The sequence below is a fragment of the Scyliorhinus canicula genome, chromosome 2 (assembly GCF_902713615.1).
Source record: "Scyliorhinus canicula chromosome 2, sScyCan1.1, whole genome shotgun sequence".
NCBI lineage: Eukaryota > Metazoa > Chordata > Chondrichthyes > Carcharhiniformes > Scyliorhinidae > Scyliorhinus > Scyliorhinus canicula.
The window spans coordinates 84,711,523-84,729,877 of record NC_052147.1 but is presented as its reverse complement, the minus strand read 5'-3'; the positions used below and the strand labels follow the sequence as shown (position 1 = coordinate 84,729,877).

Below are 18,355 nucleotides of genomic sequence, written 5' to 3'. Positions count from 1 at the left end.
TTTCTTTGAGGTTTAGACTGACATTAGTATTATTTGTCAAACTGATTACATTTTGAGGATTTGAAGTAATTCTATGAAGACACAGATCTTATTACTAACTTTCTTCAATTTGTTTATGATGTTTAGGAACCAGAGATCCGATCCTGGTGCATCAAGTGAATTGAGTGAACAGAGTAGTTCAACAGCTAAATCAACTAGCAGTGCTTCAGTGTCGACTGTGCCAGGTAAGTACACACACATGTGACAATATTTTGTGGTGAGCAGAGTAAGAAGTCTCACAACACCAGGTTAAAGTCCAACAGGTAATCGAGGTCACTCACTCCACTTGCACTGTCTGTTCCTGTAAAGATTTGTTCACCTGTAAAGACTCACATTCCAACCATTCTTCACGTTCCAATCTGTAATTTTTAATTTATTAATCTTTATTGTCATAAGTAGGCTTACATTAACACTGCAATGAAGTTACTGTGAAAAGCTCCTAGTCGCCTTGTTCGGGTACACAGAGGGAGAATTCAGAATGTCCAGATTACCTAACAGCACATCTTTGCACTGTGGGAGGAAACCGGAGCACCCGGAGGAAACCCACACAGGCACGAGGAACACAAGCAGACTCCACACAGACAGTGACCCAGGCCGAGAATCAAACCTGGGACCCTGGCGATGCGAAGCAACAATGTTACCCATTGTGCTATCGTGCTACCAATGATCTTGCAATTGTGTCTCTCTTATGTATGCTGTGATTGTGAATCTGCCTCCACTTCACCTGATGAAGCAGCAGCACTCCAAAAACGTATGGTTTCAAATAAACCTGTTGGTTTTTAACCTGGTGTTGTGAGACTTCTTCCTGTGCCCACCCAGTCCAGCGCCGGCATCTCCACAATATTTTATGGTGTACACGTCTGCTGATAATTCAAAGTCAATTGGGTAGCACGGTAGCATGGTGGTTAGCATAAATGCTTCACAGCTCCAGGGTCCCAGGTTCGGTTCCTGGCTGGGTCACTGTCTGTGCGGAGTCTGCACGTCCTCCCCGTGTTTGCGTGGGTTTCCTCCGTGTGCTCCGGTTTCCTCCCACAGTCCAAAGATGTGCGGGTTAGCTGGATTGGCCATGCTAAATTGCCCGTAGTGTCCTTAAAAATAAGGTAAAGGGGGGGGTTGTTGGGTTACGGGTATAGCGTGGGTTTGAGTAGGGTGATCATTGTTCGGCACAACATGGAGGGCCGAAGGGCCTGTTCTGTACTGTTCTATGTTCTATGTTCTATGTTCTAATTGTTGTATTGAAAAATAATTTAGTTATAATTTTTTTAATTAAGCGACAATTTAGTATAGCAAACCCACCCACTCTGCACATCTTTGGGTTGTGGGGTGAGACCCACGCAGACCCAGGGAGAATGGGCAAACTCCACACAGACAGTGGCCTGGGGCTGGGATCGAACCCGGATCCTTGGTGTCACGAGGCAGCAGTGCTACCCACTGCGCCACCATGCCGCCCTTGTTAATTTATTTCTTTGTAAATAGAACAAAAAGTGGGAAATAAGAACTAAAGCATTGAATTTTCAGATAATTCGACTGAATAACTTTAAGAGTAGTCTATAAGATATTCCACTATACAATTTGTGAATAATACCCTTGACCTGTTGATATAAAGATTTGTTGAAACAGGACATCCATTTTCTGGCCCCATGGAGAATCTCAAGTTGCCTCTCTTCTTGATTAATTTACAATGGGAAAGTATCTTTTCCCTGGGGCTGGTTTAGCTAAATCGCTGGCTTTTAAAGCAGACCAGCAGCACGGATCGATTCCCGTACCAGCCTCCCCGGACAGGCGCTGGAATGTGGCGACTAGGGGCTTTTCACAGTAACTTAATTGAAGCCTACACGTGACAATAAGCAATTTTCATTTCATCTTGACTTAATACATAGGAATCAGCGAGGGCTGATCTCAGACCAGTTTGAGAATTCTGACAGCAATTGGACCTTGGCAAACCTCTTAGCTGTGGCAATGCACTCTGGCTGCTTTATCAGAAACCAGTGTAGATCAGACAGCAACGAGGTGAGTAAGGTCAAGACAGCAAAGTTTTTGATTAGCTCAATTTACAGAGGATAGAAGGTGGGGGGGGGGGGGGGGGGGCAGCCCCAGAGTGCATTATCATAATCTTAATGTGTAGATTGCTTTGTATAATATTCAATATACAATAGGTGCATTATTTAAATGCAAAGTACTATTCCACTTTCTGCCCTCTTACCATGCATTCCCTTAAGTATTGCAATGCCATGTTAGTTCCTGATTTTGGCAACCTATATAGTCACTTTCCTGATGTCATAGCAAGGCATACGCCACCTGGTGTATACCAAGAGAAAATGTTCTGGTTTCAATCCTAGCTTGTTCTACCATTTGCTGATCTTGGTTAGGACCCAGTAATAGTTGAGGAGGGAGGGGGGGGGGGGGGGGGGGGGGGGGGGCGGGGGGAGGAATGACCTACCGGGTAACGGCCTGGCTCTGTGGCTCAGAAGGGAAGGGGGAAGAATAGAAAAGCAATAGTGATAGGAGACTCAATGGTTAGGGGAATTGATGGGAGATTCTGTGGTCGCGATCGAGACAGCTGGAAGGTATGTTGCCTCCCGGGTGTCAGGGCCAGGGATGTCTCGGATCTTTACAGGATTCTTTAGGGGGAACGTGAGCAATCAGAAGTTGTGGTGCACATAGGCACCAACGACATAGCTAAGAAAAGGGATGAGGATCTAAAAAATGATTTTAGTGACTACGGTTGCAAGCTAAAGAGCAGGACATGTTCTTATGTTCTTAGTAGTGATCTCAGGATTGCTACCGGTGCCCCGTGCAAGTGAGGCAAGGAACAGAGAGCGAGTGCAGCTGAACACATGGCTACAGGGCTGGTGCACGAGGGATGGCTTCAGATATGTGATCATTGGGATACCTTCTGGGGATGGTGGGACCTGTACATGAAGGACAGATTGCACCTAAACTGGAGGGGCACCAATATGCTGGGTGGGAGGTTTGCTAGAGCTGTTCGGGAGGGTTTAAACTAGTTTGGCAGGGGGATGGGAACTGGAGCTATGGATCAGAGAATAGGGTAGCTGTTGAACAGGCAGAAAGTGTATATACCAAATCTGTGAGGAAGGACAGACAGTTGATAGGGCAAAGTTGCACTCAGTGGAATGGGTTAAAGTGTGTCTGTTTCAAAGCAAGGCGTGTCAGGAATAAGGGAGATGAATTTAGAGCATGGATCAGTATTTGGAATTACAATGTTGTGGCCACTACGGAGACATGGATTTCATAGGGGCAGGTTGTTTGATGTTCCGGGGTTTAGATGTTTTCAGTAGAACAGGGAGGGAGGTAAAAGAGGAGGGGGAGTGGCACTGTTAATTAGGGAGTGCACCGCAGCTGCCGAAAAGGAGGTAGTTGAGAAGGGTTTGACTACTGGGTCAGTATGGGTGGAAGTCTGAAACTGAGTTTTCTATAGACCTCCAATAGCAGCAGAGAGATACGGGAACAGATTGGGCGGCAGATCTTGAAAAAGTGTAGAAGTAAGAGGGTTGTTGTCATGGGTGACTTCAACTTCCCTAATATTGACTGCAACCTCCTTCGTGCAAATGGTTTGGATGGAGCAGATTTTGTCAGGTGCATACAGGAAGGATTCCTGACTCAATATGTAGATAGGCCGACGGGGGTGGCCATATTGGACTTGGTGCTCGGCACAAACTTGGCCAGGTGAGGCTATGCCCCCTAGTTCTGCTGTCACCCGCCAGTGGAAACAACCTGCCCGCATCTATCCTATCTATTCCCTTCATAATTTTAAATGTTTCTATAAGATCCCCCCTCATCCTTCTAAATTCCAACGAGTACAGTCCCAGTCTACTCAACCTCTCCTCATAATCCAACCCCTTCAGCTCTGGAATTAACCTAGTGAATCTCCTCTGCACACCCTCCAGTGCCAGTACGTCCTTTCTCAAGTAAGGAGACCAAAACTGAACACGATACTCCAGGTGTGGCCGCACTAACACCGTATACAATTGCAACATAACCTCCCTAGTCTTAAACTCCATCCCTCTAGCAATGAAGGACAAAATTCCATTTGCCTTCTTAATCACCTGTTGCACTTGTAAACCAACCTTCTGTGACTCATGCACTAGCACACCCAAGTCTCTCTGAACAGCGGCATGCTTTAATATTTTATCGTTTAAATAATAATCCCGTTTGCTGTTATTCCTACCAAAATGGATAACCTCACATTTGTCAACATTGTATTCCATCTGCCAGACCCGAGCCCATTCACTTAACCTATCCAAATCCCTCTGCAGACTTCCAGTATCCTCTGCACTTTTCGCTTTACCACTCATCTTAGTGTCATCTGCAAACTTGGACACATTGCCCTTGGTCCCCAACTCCAAATCATCAATGTAAATTGTGAACAATTGTGGGCCCAACACGGATCCCTGAGGGACACCACTAGCTACTGATTGCCAACCAGAGAAACACCCATTTATCCCAACTCTTTGCTTTCTATTAATTAACCAATCCTCTATCCATGCTACTACTTTACCCTTAATGCCATGCATCTTTATCTTATGCAGCAACCTTTTGTGTGGCACCTTGTCAAAGGCTTTCTGGAAATCCAGATATACCACATCCATCGGCTCCACGTTATCTACTGCACTGGTAATGTCCTCAAAAAATTCTACTAAATTAGTTAGGCATGACCTGCCTTTAACGAACCCATGCTGCGTCTGCCCAATGGGACAATTTCTATCCAGATGCCTCGCAATTTCTTCCTTGATGATAGATTCCAGCATCTTCCCTATTACCGAAGTTAAACTCACTGGCCTATAATTTCCTGCTTTCTGCCTACCTCCTTTTTTAAACAGTGGCGTCACGTTTGCTAATTTCCAATCCACCGGGACCACCCCAGAGTCTAGTGAATTTCGGTAAATTATCACTAGTGCATCTGCAATTTCCCTAGCCATCTCTTTTAGCACTCGGATGCATTCCATCAGGGCCAGGAGACTTGTCTACCTTTAGCCCCATGAGCTTGCCCATCACGCCCGGTTTAATGCCGAATATGGTCAGGACGATATGATCCTTGGTCCGACTCAATGCTTCTGGGGAGTCCCCATCTAGTAAAGATGTGGTGGGTCAGGATCTTTGCGGTCGTTTTGCTGTGTTTGTTCGAGATGGGAATGCCTCTACCCATTTCGTGAACGTGTCTATGACCACCAGTACGTATTTATAGCCATTCCTGCAAGGGGGCAATGGGCCTATAAAATCGATCTGGTGGTTTGTCCAGGTGCCATTAACGGGGCGAGTGTGACTGAGCTGTGCCTTCTTTGAATACCTCTCTGGGTTATTCTGAGCACAAATCAAACAATTTTCTATGTAGTGCGTTACGCCGTCTCTTAAATTGGGCCACCAACAGAGCTGCCTGAGGTGGGCTGTGGTAGGGTCGATCCCTTGATGTCCATGACCATCATGGAATAAGGCAATCATTTGATTCCTGTCCTTCTCAGGAACCACATACAACTTGTCTTTGATAACCACACCCTCGTGTGTGGTCAGAGCGTGTTTAAACTTGTCGTCAGGGGGCAAAAACTTTCCTCTACTAATCTCCCTGAGATTGCTGTCCTGTTTTTGTGCCTGTACTAGGTCCTCAATGTCTGTCTGTGAGACCTGAACTGAACTCACAGGGGCGCTAGCTGGTGCACTAGCTGGGGGTGTCCAAAAATGTCCGTGCTTGGAACCTGCTTTTGCCAGTGCGTCGGCTTTCACATTTCCAGGGGGGGGATGACCGATGGTGACTTCTAACTTTAATAATGCCATAAGTCCTATCCTTTGCCTTTTCTAGGATATGGCGGAGCAATGGGGCTGATGGAAGGGGCTTTCCATCCGCGGAAACAAAACCTCTTGTCTTCCACAGGGGTAGAAAATCCGTTAAACTGTTGCAGACATATAAACTATCCGAATATATATCTGCTGGGCTTGGGAACGAATCTGGGTGGTCCACTATGTATGCTATGGACGCGAGCTCTGCTGCCTGCGCGCCGAAGTGACTGTGTAATTTTAACGACATCTCTTCTAATGCGCGTCCCTGCACATCCTCTATGTAGATGCCGCATCCTGTAATGCTCTCACCATTTAAAACAGTGGATGAACCATCCACATAAATCTTCAAGGGGGCACACGTGTCTGTGTGCTGGGGGCTTTCAGTTGAACTTCCTATCTTCCTGGGGGGGGCGTCTTTGCAATGAAGGGTCCTGTGTTGTGGAGGGGGGCTACTATTTTGCAATCATGGGGTTGTCCTGGGTTTTGGAGGTTGTCTGCTAAAAAAGTGTGTGTCTTAGTCCGTTTCACTGTGATGTCCCGTCCTTGTAAAAGAAGAGTCCACCTAGCTGCTCTAATCTGACTAACTGAACCGTCCTTCAGTCGTCCGTCCAATAGAAGCTGTGTGGGTTGTGTTCGGTCAGAATGGTGATGGGCTGGAGTCCGGTAATGTAAGAAAAGTATTGTACTGCCCAGAATACTGCGAGTAGGTGCCTTTCGCAGGCTGAAAATCCTTGCTCTTCTGGGTCTAACAGTCTGGAGGCATAAGCCACTGGTCGTAGCTGCTCGTGCCGTTCCTGAAGGAGCACGGCCGAGAGGGTCAGATCTGTGCTTGCTACCTCAATTGCATAGGGGGAGAGCGGGTCTGGAACTTGTAGTGCAGGTGCTGTGTTAAGGGCTCTCTTTAAATCTTCCACAGCCTCTGTATGCTGCGGAAGCCATTCCCAAGGGGCTCCTTTCTTAAGGTGGTCTGAAAGTGGGGCTGCCTTTGTCGCAAAACCATCGATATGGTTCCGACAATACCCAACCAGTCCAAAGAACGACCGAGGGCTGAAACATTTTGAGGAAGGGGCAATTTGACGATTGAGTCAATTCTTTTGAACTCGATCTCGCGTTTGCCGTGTGTGATGATTGTACCCAAATACATCACTTTATTCTCCAATAGTTGGGCCTTTCTGGGGTTAACTTTACATCCGATTGACTGTAAGAGTTGTAGGAGCTCGGACAGAAGCGTGATGTGCTCTGCCTTGGTGTCTGTCTGCAGTAATAGGTCGTCCACATACTGTACCAGACATTCGGGTCGGGTTGCTAGTCCATTTGCCAACTGCCGGTGGAAAATGGAGGGGGAGTTGTGGAATCCTTGTGGGAGGCATGTCCACGTGTACTGCTGACCTTTAAAAGTGAAGGCAAATTTGTACTGGCACGCCTTTGCCAATGGGATTCACCAAAAGCCGTTGCTAATGTCCAATACCGTGAAATACTTGGAGTGGAGTCCCTGTTTGAGCATGGTCTCGGGACTTGTTGCTACCGTGGGGGCTACTGCTGGGGTAACTCTGTTGAGTTCCCGATAATCAATGGTCAGACGCCATTATCCGCGGGCTTCCTCACTGGCCAAATAGGGGCATTATTAGTCGAGGCTACTGTCCGTAGTACGCCCTGCTCTAATAAACTCTCTATAACCTTTCCAATTTCTCCCTCCGCTTCTAGGGGAAATCTATACTGTCTTTGTGGTCTCGGGTCAGGTCCTATAATCTGAACTTGTCCAGTCATTCTGCCGCAGTCGTGCCGGTGACTGGCAAATGCTGTCCTGTGCCTTTTCAAAACTGCCCTAACCTGTTTGTCCGTGCTAAGCGTGGTCGGGTCAAAACAATAGTCTCCTACTGCGCTAATCCTATGTTCGTACTCACCTACTGTGAGCGTTGCGGGTGCTCTGTTTTTATTTTGCCATTCGCCAGACACACTGATTGACTGGGTCGAACGACAGGCTGTGGGCATTCATAAAATCAATGCCCAGTATGTGTTCTGCTGTTTGGGACAGATTAACTAAAACAACGGCTGTCTGTTGGAGATATTCCCAAGCTGAATTGGTACAGGGGCTGTAATGGTTCTTTGCTGCGAGTGTCCTGTAAATCCGCTGAGTGTTATTGTGGTTGTAGTGGGCCACGTGTTTGCCTGTGGTGTACTGGAGGAATTAATGGTCGTGCGGGACCCTCCTGTGTCCCAGAGTAATTCTATGGGCTTTCCCCAAATTTTCGCCGTGACTACCGGCCGTCCGGATCGGTCCCAGAGGGTGTCACAGACCCAAGTGGGGGAGCCCGAACACCGTCAGTCCGTTCCGTCCACATTGGTCTGTCCTGAATGCGACTCTATACTGTGAATAGGCTTCATTCTGTTCCTGTTCAGATGCCTGTCTGCTGGCCTCTCTGAGATTTCTGCGGGGCGTTGCATTCCCTAGCAAAATGCCCTAACTGTCTGCAGTTAAAACATTCCTGTGACTTTTATGGGGAGCTGTTCTGTCCCTCATTTACCCATGCGGGGTTTTGGTGCGTTCTTACTGCTTGGATATCTGCTGCAGCCTGAGCTTCTTCGGGGTTCTTAAATGTTGCCTTGCTGTGGACAGATTGCTCCCAAGCGCGGGACAATCTTTTCAATACCCATTTTTCATTATGGGCCTCTTCTGAGGGGTTGTAATTGGAGCAGGCTTTCTGTCCTGCATCTGTGGCGTGGGAGATGATAGTGCGGGTCCATTTAACCATGTTATCCTGGGTCAAATGTGCACGGTCTAATTCACCGAAAACTGCAGTGAAGTGAATCCACAGCCTTCCTGCGAATGCTGTGGGGTGCTCGGTCCTTTTCTGCCTACATCTGTTTAGGCCTTCGACTGGATCTCTGTTATACCCTATCGCATCCAAAATAGCTGTATGCATTTCTTCGAGGGTGCCTCCTCCAACGTTCTGTGGGTCGGGGAGGGCTGCTACTACCGATGAGTCTAAACTCAAAACTGTGAGCTTAACCTGCTCTCATGCATCAAGGCCGTACATGGTCGCCTGTTGCTTAACTTTTGCAAATAATTGGTGGGGGTCTGAAGTGGGGAGAAACGGGGAGATTTTCTCACGCGTCCCTTAGTTGAGTCACGGTTAAGGGGGTGGTGTAAGTGATCTTGGGTGCGCCCTCTGCGGTTGCTTTTCGTTGGGTGGTGACTGGGTTCATTGGTGCGGGTGCTATCTGATCTGTGGGGGTTTGGGGCGCTTTCCTTTTCTGCTGTGCTGCTAGCGCACATGTTCCCTGAACATATCGCTGCGCTGTCTCGCTTAACTCCTGCCAGTCTGGTGTATTCTCTTCCTCTAATTGTGTTCCAAGGGTTTCTTGGAAGCCATTCTGCATAGAAATCAGAGATTGCAGCTCCACAATCTGCTTCCTACATTTTGCATGGTCCACTGTGCTTTACCTTTGCTCAGCATCTGGAAAGATACTGCTTGATTAGGGATAGTCAGCACGGATTTGTGAGGGGTAGGTCTTGCCTCACAAGTCTTATTGAATTCTTTGAGGAGGTGACCAAGCACGTGGATGAAGGTAAAGCAGTGGATGTGGTGTACATGGATTTTAGTAAGGCATTTGATAAGGTTCCCCATGGTAGGCTTATTCAGAAAGTAAGGAGGCATGGGATAGTGGTAAATTTGGCCATTTGGATAACAAACTGGCTAGCCGATAGAAGTCAGAGATTGGTGGTGGATTGCAAATATTCAGCCCAGTTACCAGTGGCGTACCGCAGGGATCAGTTCTGGGTCCTCTGCTGTTTGTGATTTTCAATAATGACTTGGATGAGGGAGTTGAAGGGTGGGTCACTAAATTTGCAGACGATACGAAGATTGGTGGAGTTGTGGATAGTGAGGAGGGCTGTTGTCGGCTGCAAAGAGACATAGATAGGATGCAGAGCTGGGCTGAGAAGTGACAGATGGAGTTTAACCCTGAAAAGTGTGAGGTTGTCCATTTTGGAAAGACAAATGTGAATGCGGAAAACAGGGTTAACGGTCGGGTTCTTGGCAATGTGGAGGAGCAGAGAGATCTTGGGGTCTATGTTCATAGATCTTTGAAAGTTGCCACTCAAGTGGATAGAGCTGTGAAGAAGGCCTCTGGTCTGCTAGGGTTCATTAGTAGAGGGATTGAATTTATGAGCCGTGAGGTGATGATGCAGCTGTACAAAACCTTGGTACGGCCACATTTGGAGTACTGTGTGCAGTTCTGGTCGCCTCATTTTAGGAAGGATGTGGAAGCTTTGGAAAAGGTGCAAAGGAGATTTACCAGGATGTTGCATGGAATGGAGAGTAGGTCTTATGAGGAAAGGTTGAGGACGCTCGGCCTTTTCTCATTAGAGCGGAGAAGGATGAGGGGCGACTTGATCGAGGTTTATAAGATGATTAGGGGTATAGATAGAGTAGACAGTCAGATACTTTTTCCCAGGGTGGAACAAACCATTACAAGGGGACATAAATTTAAGGTGAATGATGGAAGATATAGGGGGGATGTCAGAGGTAGGTTGTTTACCCAGAGAGTACTGTACCAGCCTCCCCGGACAGGCGCCGGAATGTGGGGACTAGGGGCTTTTCACAGTAACTTCATTGAAGCCTACTCGTGACAATAAGCGATTTTCATTTCATTTCATTTCAGTAGTGGGGGCATGGAATGCACTGCCTGTGGAAGTAGTTGAGTCAGAAACATTAGGGACCTTCAGGCAGCTGTTGGATAGGTACATGGATTACGGTAGAATGATGGGGTGTAGATTAATTTGTTCTTAATCTCGGACAAAGGTTCGGCACAACATTGTGGGCCGAAGGGCCTGTTCTGTGCTGTATTTTTCTATGTTCTATGTTCTACAGTAAGACGCCATTGACTCAACTAATATTGTTTTGCTTTAATGTTGTTAACAAAGTTGTGACAACTTCTCTGTTAAACGTGGCAAGTTTCACATCAATTTGCCACAGATGTCTTGTTCTGTGGCCTGCATGTGCACAGACCTTTCCGCAGCACTTTTGTGCCCTTCCTCCCTACTGAAGTCCCTCTTCTCCCTGGTTCCTGTCCCCACCCTCCATTCTTATTTTAAAGTCTCCATGTCTTGCCACCACTAGGTACTTCTTCAGATGCTCCGTGACTTCTCGCTCCCGTTCCTGGTCTGAGCTTGTACTGAAGCCTTGCACTCCCATTTAGTGGCAGATGTTGATTGGTGCAGGTAACATATGAAGTACACTTCAGCTGCTACCTGCATCAACCAAAATTGATGCAGTCCAGTTAATTGAAAACTGGATTTATCCAAATTTACAGTAAATTGTATTTTTTTTACATTTTAAAGTTTAGTTTATTTTAAAGACTATTTATAAATGTAGGCATTTAGAACAGCATAATTTATTTTTTTTCTGTTGAGAAATCCCCAAAGTACATGACATGCAATATTTATATTTAGTGACTTATTTTATTTTGCAAGTTATTTCAGCTGAAATGAATAGTTAGGTGCAGTATTTAAACCTGAACATTGTTTTTTCTGGGTGAGAAACATCCAAAGAAACCTAACTCTGGTTTTAACATTGACTCCTGTAGGAATCCACTTTTCAGGATATGAATACAATTTCAGATGAGGACTTACTGTACTATGTACAGTTTTGGTCATATCTAAAGGGGCATTACTTGCATTGGAAGCCATTCAGAGAAGCTTCACTAGGTTGATTATTGGGATAAAGGGGTTGTTTAATTCAGCAGGTTGGGCAATTACTCATTGAAATTTTGAGCAAAGAGAGGTGATCTTATTGATACATAAGATATTGAGGCGGGGCCTGATAGAATAGATGCTAAGAGGATGTTTCTCCTCTTAGGTGACTCTAGAATTAGTGGGTAAAGTAGTCACCATAGTCCCAGATGACCATAGGCTACTTTTCCCTTTGAGAGCTGACTGGTGATGATTTAACCTGAGGATCAACATACTTCAGGTGAGAGGCAAGGTTGAGAAGGCGGGGTCTTCATGAATAATCTCAACCGTATGAATAACCTCAACTGGTACGGGAATTGGACCCGCGCTGCAAGCCTTGCTCTGTATCGGACAAGATGGCCCGTCCGTCGCAACTGGTGTGTGACCAGTGCCTAGATACTGGGGATATTGGCCTGGGAGAGGAAGCTCACGTTGGTACTTCTATCCTGTCAGTGAATTTTCAGGATTTTGCGACGGCAACATTAATGATATCTCTCCAGGGACTTGAGGTACCTGCTGTTCATTGTCCATGTTTCTGATGCATACAGGAGGGCATGGACCATGGCTGTTCTGTGGACCATGAGCTTGGTGCTGGGTTTGAGGTCTTGGTTTTCAAATACTGTTCCTCAGGCATCCGAAGGCTGAGCTAGTGCATTGAAATCGATGTTCTGTTCATGCCGAGAGGAGGAGGCTCCGGAAGTATGGGAAATGGTCCATGTTGTCCAGGGGCTTGTCATGAACTTTGATGGCCTGGGGACAGTGTAGCGTGGTAGGAGCAGACTGGTAAACAACCTTAATTTTCTGAATGTTTAGTCTGAGGCCCTTACGCAACCTACCCCCAAAAATGGAGATAGAAGTTGAAGGAAAGGAAAATGTTGGCGATGGACCATACAATGGTGAGAAAAGGGTATAAATTTGAAGAAAAATTGATTAATATTTCCTGTGCCAGGCAGGAGCAAGAAGCAAGAAGTATGTGCCAGAAAATGTAGGACCGAAACAAGGAATGATCCACATACCCCACAAAAGGACAGGCATAACTTGAGCCCATGCGGGTACCCATAACAACACCTTGTATTTGGAGGAAGTGAGACAAGTTAAAGCAGAAATTGATTGATGAGAGAACCAGTTCAGCCGGACGAGGGAGGCAGATGGTGGATGGTGACTGTTTCAGTTTCTGTTCAAGGAAGAGAGCCCTCAAAAAGCCCTCTTCCGCGTGCGAGATGGAGGTGGAGAGATTGGGCATCCATAGTGAAGAGGAAGAAGCTGGGGCCAGGAAACTGGAAATTGGTGAAAATATGTAGGGAATCAGAAGAATCACAGGTGTAGGTGGGAAGAGGTGGCAAGGGGAGAAAAAATAGAGTTAAGTTAAGAAGGAATAAGTTCAGTGGGGCAGGAACAAACTGAACTGATAGGTCTACACGACATTTGTGTGAACATTCGGCACGTGTCTGCGTGGGTTTCACCCCCACAACCCAAAAATGTGCAGGTTAGGTGGATTGGCGAGGCTAAATTGCCCCTTAATTGGGAAGAAAAATAACTGGGTACTCAAAATTTTTTTTTTAATTTAAAAATTGTTCAATCAAGACAGTCCTGTTTATGGATATTGGAAAGGAAGTGGAAGTGGGCTGTGTGGAGTCGAGGGACTATGAAATGGGAATCTACGGAGGGAAGGTCTCCAGAGGAGATGAGGCCAGTGCTGGAACAGTGGTGTGATGTTGGATGGTGGAATAGTGGTCCTTTGGGAGGTGGGAAGAAGGGGTTGTGAATTTAGGTTGGGGAGAAATAGAGAGGATGAGGGTCAGAAAATGCACGCTGCACGTGCGCCGTTCCCAACGCAGGGCACACGTGCGCCATTCCCAATGCATGCCGCCCGTGCGCCATTCCCAACGCGTGCACCGTTCCCAACGCTGCCGCACATGCGCCGATCCCAATGTGTGCCACACATTCGTCACTCCTATTGCGCGCCACATGTGCTCCGTTCCCAACGCGCAGCACGTGCTCTGTTCCCAACACACGCCGCATGTACCCGGTCCCAACGTGCACCGCACGTGCTCCATTCCCAATGCACGGCGCACGTGCGCTGTTCCCAATATGCGCCACACATGCACCGTTCCCAACACGCGGCACACGTTCACTGTTCCCAACACGCGGCACACGTTCACTGTTCCCAACACGCGGCACACGTTCACCGTTCCCAACGCGCGCCACACGTTCGCCGTTCCCATCACGTGCCGCACGTGCTTCGTACCCAACGCGCGGCGCACATGCGCCGCTCCTAACCTGCGCCACAGTGAGCTGTTCCCAACGCGCATTGCAAATGCCCATTATATTCCAAAATCCAATACACACTTGGCCCCAAGCATTTCGGATAAGGAATGTTCAAACTATATATACATGTTTTATGAAAATGTAGTGTGTTATAACAGGTTTCTCTATTGTTGCATTCCATGAAAATTGTACCATTCAGTTCATATTGCCTCCTCTCATTCTCCCTACCAATATTAATTACTTTGCCCTTCTCTATTGTCACATTCCACCTGCCATGTGTCGGCCCACCATATTCCTTTCTTCATATTCCTGAGCCAGATTTCCAATCCTTCAAATGATCGTATTGATCCCCCCAAGCTTTCCTCTCAGGGCAAAAAAAGCAAAAACCTCCAAAAATGCTGGAAGAATGACATTCTGAACTCTGAGCTCTGAAGAGGAGTCATATGAACTTGAAATGTTAACTCTGTTTCTCTGTCCACAAAAGATGCTGACCTATCTACTGAGTTTTTAAGTATTTTCGTTTATTTATTTCTCCTCGGGGTGCCTTGTAAGGATGTTGATTGAATACCTTTGTGGTTTGAAAAGCTGTGCATGTTTGGATGCGGAAATTTAACTGTTCATACTGTTTAGTAACGGGTCTTTTTTTTTAGAGCTACCTGGATTTTACTATGATCAAAAAAAGGACAGATATTTTAGGCTATTGCCTGGACACAACAACTGTAACCCTCTTACATGGGAGACAATTAAACAAAGGGAAATGGAAGAAAAACGATTGAAGATGTTGGAGGAGGATGCTAAAAGTGGGGTAATTAGACTTGTATGTTACAAAATGGTTTGCTGAGAAATGTGGACATATATATATCTATCAAAGATTCCAGAGCAGAGCACTTGGAAAATAGTGGCAGGATAGAACATAGAACATAGAGTACAGCACAGAACAGGCCCTTCGGCCCTCGATGTTGTGCCGAGCCATGATCACCCTACTCAAACCCACGTAACCACCCTATCCCCGTAACCCAATAACCCCCCCTTAACCTTACTTTATTAGGACACTACGGGCAATTTAGCATGGCCAATCCACCTAACCCGCACATCTTTGGACTGTGGGAGGAAACCGGAGCACCCGGAGGAAACCCACGCACACACGGGGAGGACGTGCAGACTCCGCACAGACAGTGACCCAGCCGGGAATCGAACCAGGGACTCTGGAGCTGTGAAGCATTTATGCTAACCATCATGCTACCGTGCTGCCCATTTTTTTTCTTTTTTTTTTTAATTTAGAGTACCCAATTCATTTTTTCCAATTAAGGGGCAATTCAGCGTGGCCAATCCACCTACCCTGCACATATTTGGGTTGTGGGAGCGAAACCCACGCAGACACGGGGAGAATGTGCAAACTCCACACGGACAGTGACCCAGGGCCGGGATTCGAATCCAGGTCCTCAGCGCCGTAGGCAGCAATGCTAACCACTGTGCCACCGTGCTGCCCCAGGATAGGACAGAGTCACCATGGTTTGTGAAGGGGAAATCATGCTTGACAAATCTACTGGAATTCTTCAAGGATGTAACTAGTAGAATTGATGAGTGGGAGCCAGTGGACGTCATATATTTGGATTTTCAGAAGGCTTTTGACAAAGTCCCGCATAAGAGATTAGTGTGTAAAATTAAAACGCATGGGATTGGGGTAGTGTATTGAGATGGATAGAAAACTGGTTGCCAGAAAGGAAACCGAGTTGGAATTAACGGGTCTTTTTCTAATTGGCAGGCAGTGACCAGTGGGTTACTGGATGGATCGGTGCTTGAACCTCAGTTATTCACAATATATGTTAATGATTTAGATGAGGGAACAAAATGTAATATCTCCAAATTTGCAGATGACACCAAGTTGAGTGGGAGGGTGAGCTGTGAGGAGGCTACAGAGATCCTTCAGTGCGATTTGCACAAGTTGAGTGAGTGGGCAAATGAATAGCAGATGCAATATAATTTGGAGAAATACGAGGTTATCTTGGTAGCAAAAACGAAAAGGCAGACTATTATCTGAATTGCCATAAATTAGGAGAGGGGAATGTGCAAGGAGACCTGGGTGTTCTCATACACCAGTCACTGAAGATAAACATGCAGGGTCTGCAGACGGTGAAGAATGCAAATGTTATGTTGGAGAGGATTCGAGTACAGGAGCAGGGATTTCTTACTACAATTATACAGGATCTTGGTGAAGCCACACACGGAATATTGAATTCAGTTTTGGTCTCCTTATCTGAGGAAGGATGGGCTGAATTCTTCAAAAATGGGGCTATGCCTCCACGCCGGTGTAAAAATGCTGGCGGCTCACTCCCCAGTTTCCTGCAAAAAATAAAAGACTTACCTGCGGGGGGCACCGCACTTCCGGTTCCGAGTCCGCGTGCGCATGGCGGCGGTCTCCAGAGGCCGCGTAGAGCGCCATGGTGGTCTCAGACCGCAGACCAAGACCAACAAACTAGGCCCCTCCGATCGGCCACGCGCGCTGCATCGGACCGGCCCGATCGCTGCCCCGGCAGCCCGTAAAGTCCCCTCCCCGCATCCCACCAGGGCGGCCACATTATTTCCACGCCGTCGGGCACTCGGCTGGTCGGGATTGGAGTATCGCTGGGAGGGCCTCTAGCAATGGCCCCCCAGTATTTCGCAGGCGAGCGATTCTCCGGAGCGGCGGAGGGCCCGATTCGGTCGGGAACATCGATACTCAGCCCCCTGAGCCAAATGCGGTTTTGGCGCGGGGCTGTGGAGAATCCAGCCCGATGTTCTTGCTCTAGATTGGATTTTGGATTGGATTTTTTTGTATTTTGTCACATGTACCAAGGTACAGTGAAAAGTATTTTTCTGTGAGCAACTCAACAGATCATTAAGTACATGAACAGAAAATAAAATAAAAGAAAATGCACAATAGGGCAACACAAGGTACACAATGTAAATACATAGACACTGGCATCGGGTGAAGCATACAGGAGTGTAGTGTTAATCAGGTCAGTCAATAAGAGGGTCGTTTAGGAGTCTGGTAACAGCGGGGAAGAAGCTGTTTTTGTGTCTGTTCTTGCGTGTTCTCAGACTTTTGTATCCCCTGCCCAATGGAAGAAGTGCAGCGAAGGTTTACCAGACTGATTCCTATGATGGTGGGACTGACATATGAGAGATTGAATCGTTTGCTGGAGTTCAGAAGAATGAGGGGGGATCTCATAGAAACCTTTAAAATTCTAACAGGACTGGACAAGGTAGATGCGGAGAGGATGTTCCTGATGATGGGTGTATCCAGAACCGGGGTCACAGTCTGAGGATACAGGGTAAACCATTTAGGACAGAGATGAGGAAAAATATCTTCACCCAGAGAGTGGTCGGCCTGTGGAATTTGTTACCACAGGAAGTAGTTAAGGCCAGAACGTTGAATGTTTTCAAGGAGCAGTTAGAAATAGCACTTAGGGTGAAGGGAATCAAAGAATATGGGGGGAAAGCAGGATTAGACTATTGAGTTGGATGATCAGCCATGATCAGAATGAGTTGCGGAGCAGGCTCAATAGGCCAAATGGCCTCTTCCTGCACTTTGTTTCTATCTTTCTATTTATATGTGATGATGTTATGAGACAAAATGGGTAATTTGCAGTTGAGTAGGCTATAACTACAAGGTGCGCTACAAGGATCAGTACATGGGTCTCAGTTGTTTAACAATCTATATCAATAGCCCAACCGACAGAACTGAGAATGTATTCATTTTTCTGACAGTACAAAGTCAGGGAGGAAAGTAAGGTATGAATTGGATGCAAGGAGTCTGCAAAGTGATATAAACATGATTAGTGAGTGGGCAGGAATCGAATATGACATGGGAACAATAGAGTATATTTTAAATGCTGAGTTGCTGGGAGACATTGGTATTCAGAAATACCTGGGTATATGTACACAAATCGCAAAGTTAACATGCAGGTGCAGCAAGTATTTAGGAAAGCAAATGGTATATTAGTTTTTACTCCCAAGGGACTGGAGTACAAAAGTGAAGAAGTCTTACACTTTTATATAGAGCCTTGATGAGATCACATCTGGAATATGATGTGCAATTTTAGTCTCCTTGTCTACGGAAGGATATAGTTGCATGAGAGGGAGTGTAATGAAGGCTCACTTGACTGCTTCCTGGGATGAGCGGACTGTTCTATGAGGAGAGATTGAGCAGAGCAGGCCTTTAAGACAGTATTGGTAGGCATGACCACCGCACAGTCCTTGTTGAGACAACACTCCACCTTCACATTGAGGATACCCTCCATCATGTGTGTGGCTCAACCAATGTGCTAAATGGGATCGATTTAAAACAGATTTAGTACCTCGAAACTGTGCATCCATGACGTGCTGTGGTCTATCAACAGCAGCGTAATTGTACTTGACTTATGCACAAGAACTTGCCACGCCCCTAGGCAAGCTGTTCCAGTACAGCTACAATACTGGCATCTAATGTGGTAAATTGCCCACAGGGCTAAGGTCGATGATCTCGAAAACCTCAGAGTC

At 46.6% G+C, this 18,355-nt stretch overlaps 1 protein-coding gene across 4 annotated transcripts in view; it reads left to right on the top strand.

Annotated features, from left to right (window-relative positions):
• wdr21 (WD repeat domain 21) overlaps positions 1-18,355 on the top strand; it is a 214,230-nt gene that overhangs the window by 16,392 nt on the left and 179,483 nt on the right. For all 4 annotated transcript variants that reach the window (XM_038781673.1, XM_038781667.1, XM_038781684.1 and 1 more), the window contains 2 exons: positions 127-224; positions 14,485-14,639. In XM_038781673.1, the coding sequence (XP_038637601.1) occupies positions 127-224; positions 14,485-14,639 (253 nt within the window). The remainder of the gene's footprint in view (positions 1-126; positions 225-14,484; positions 14,640-18,355) is intronic.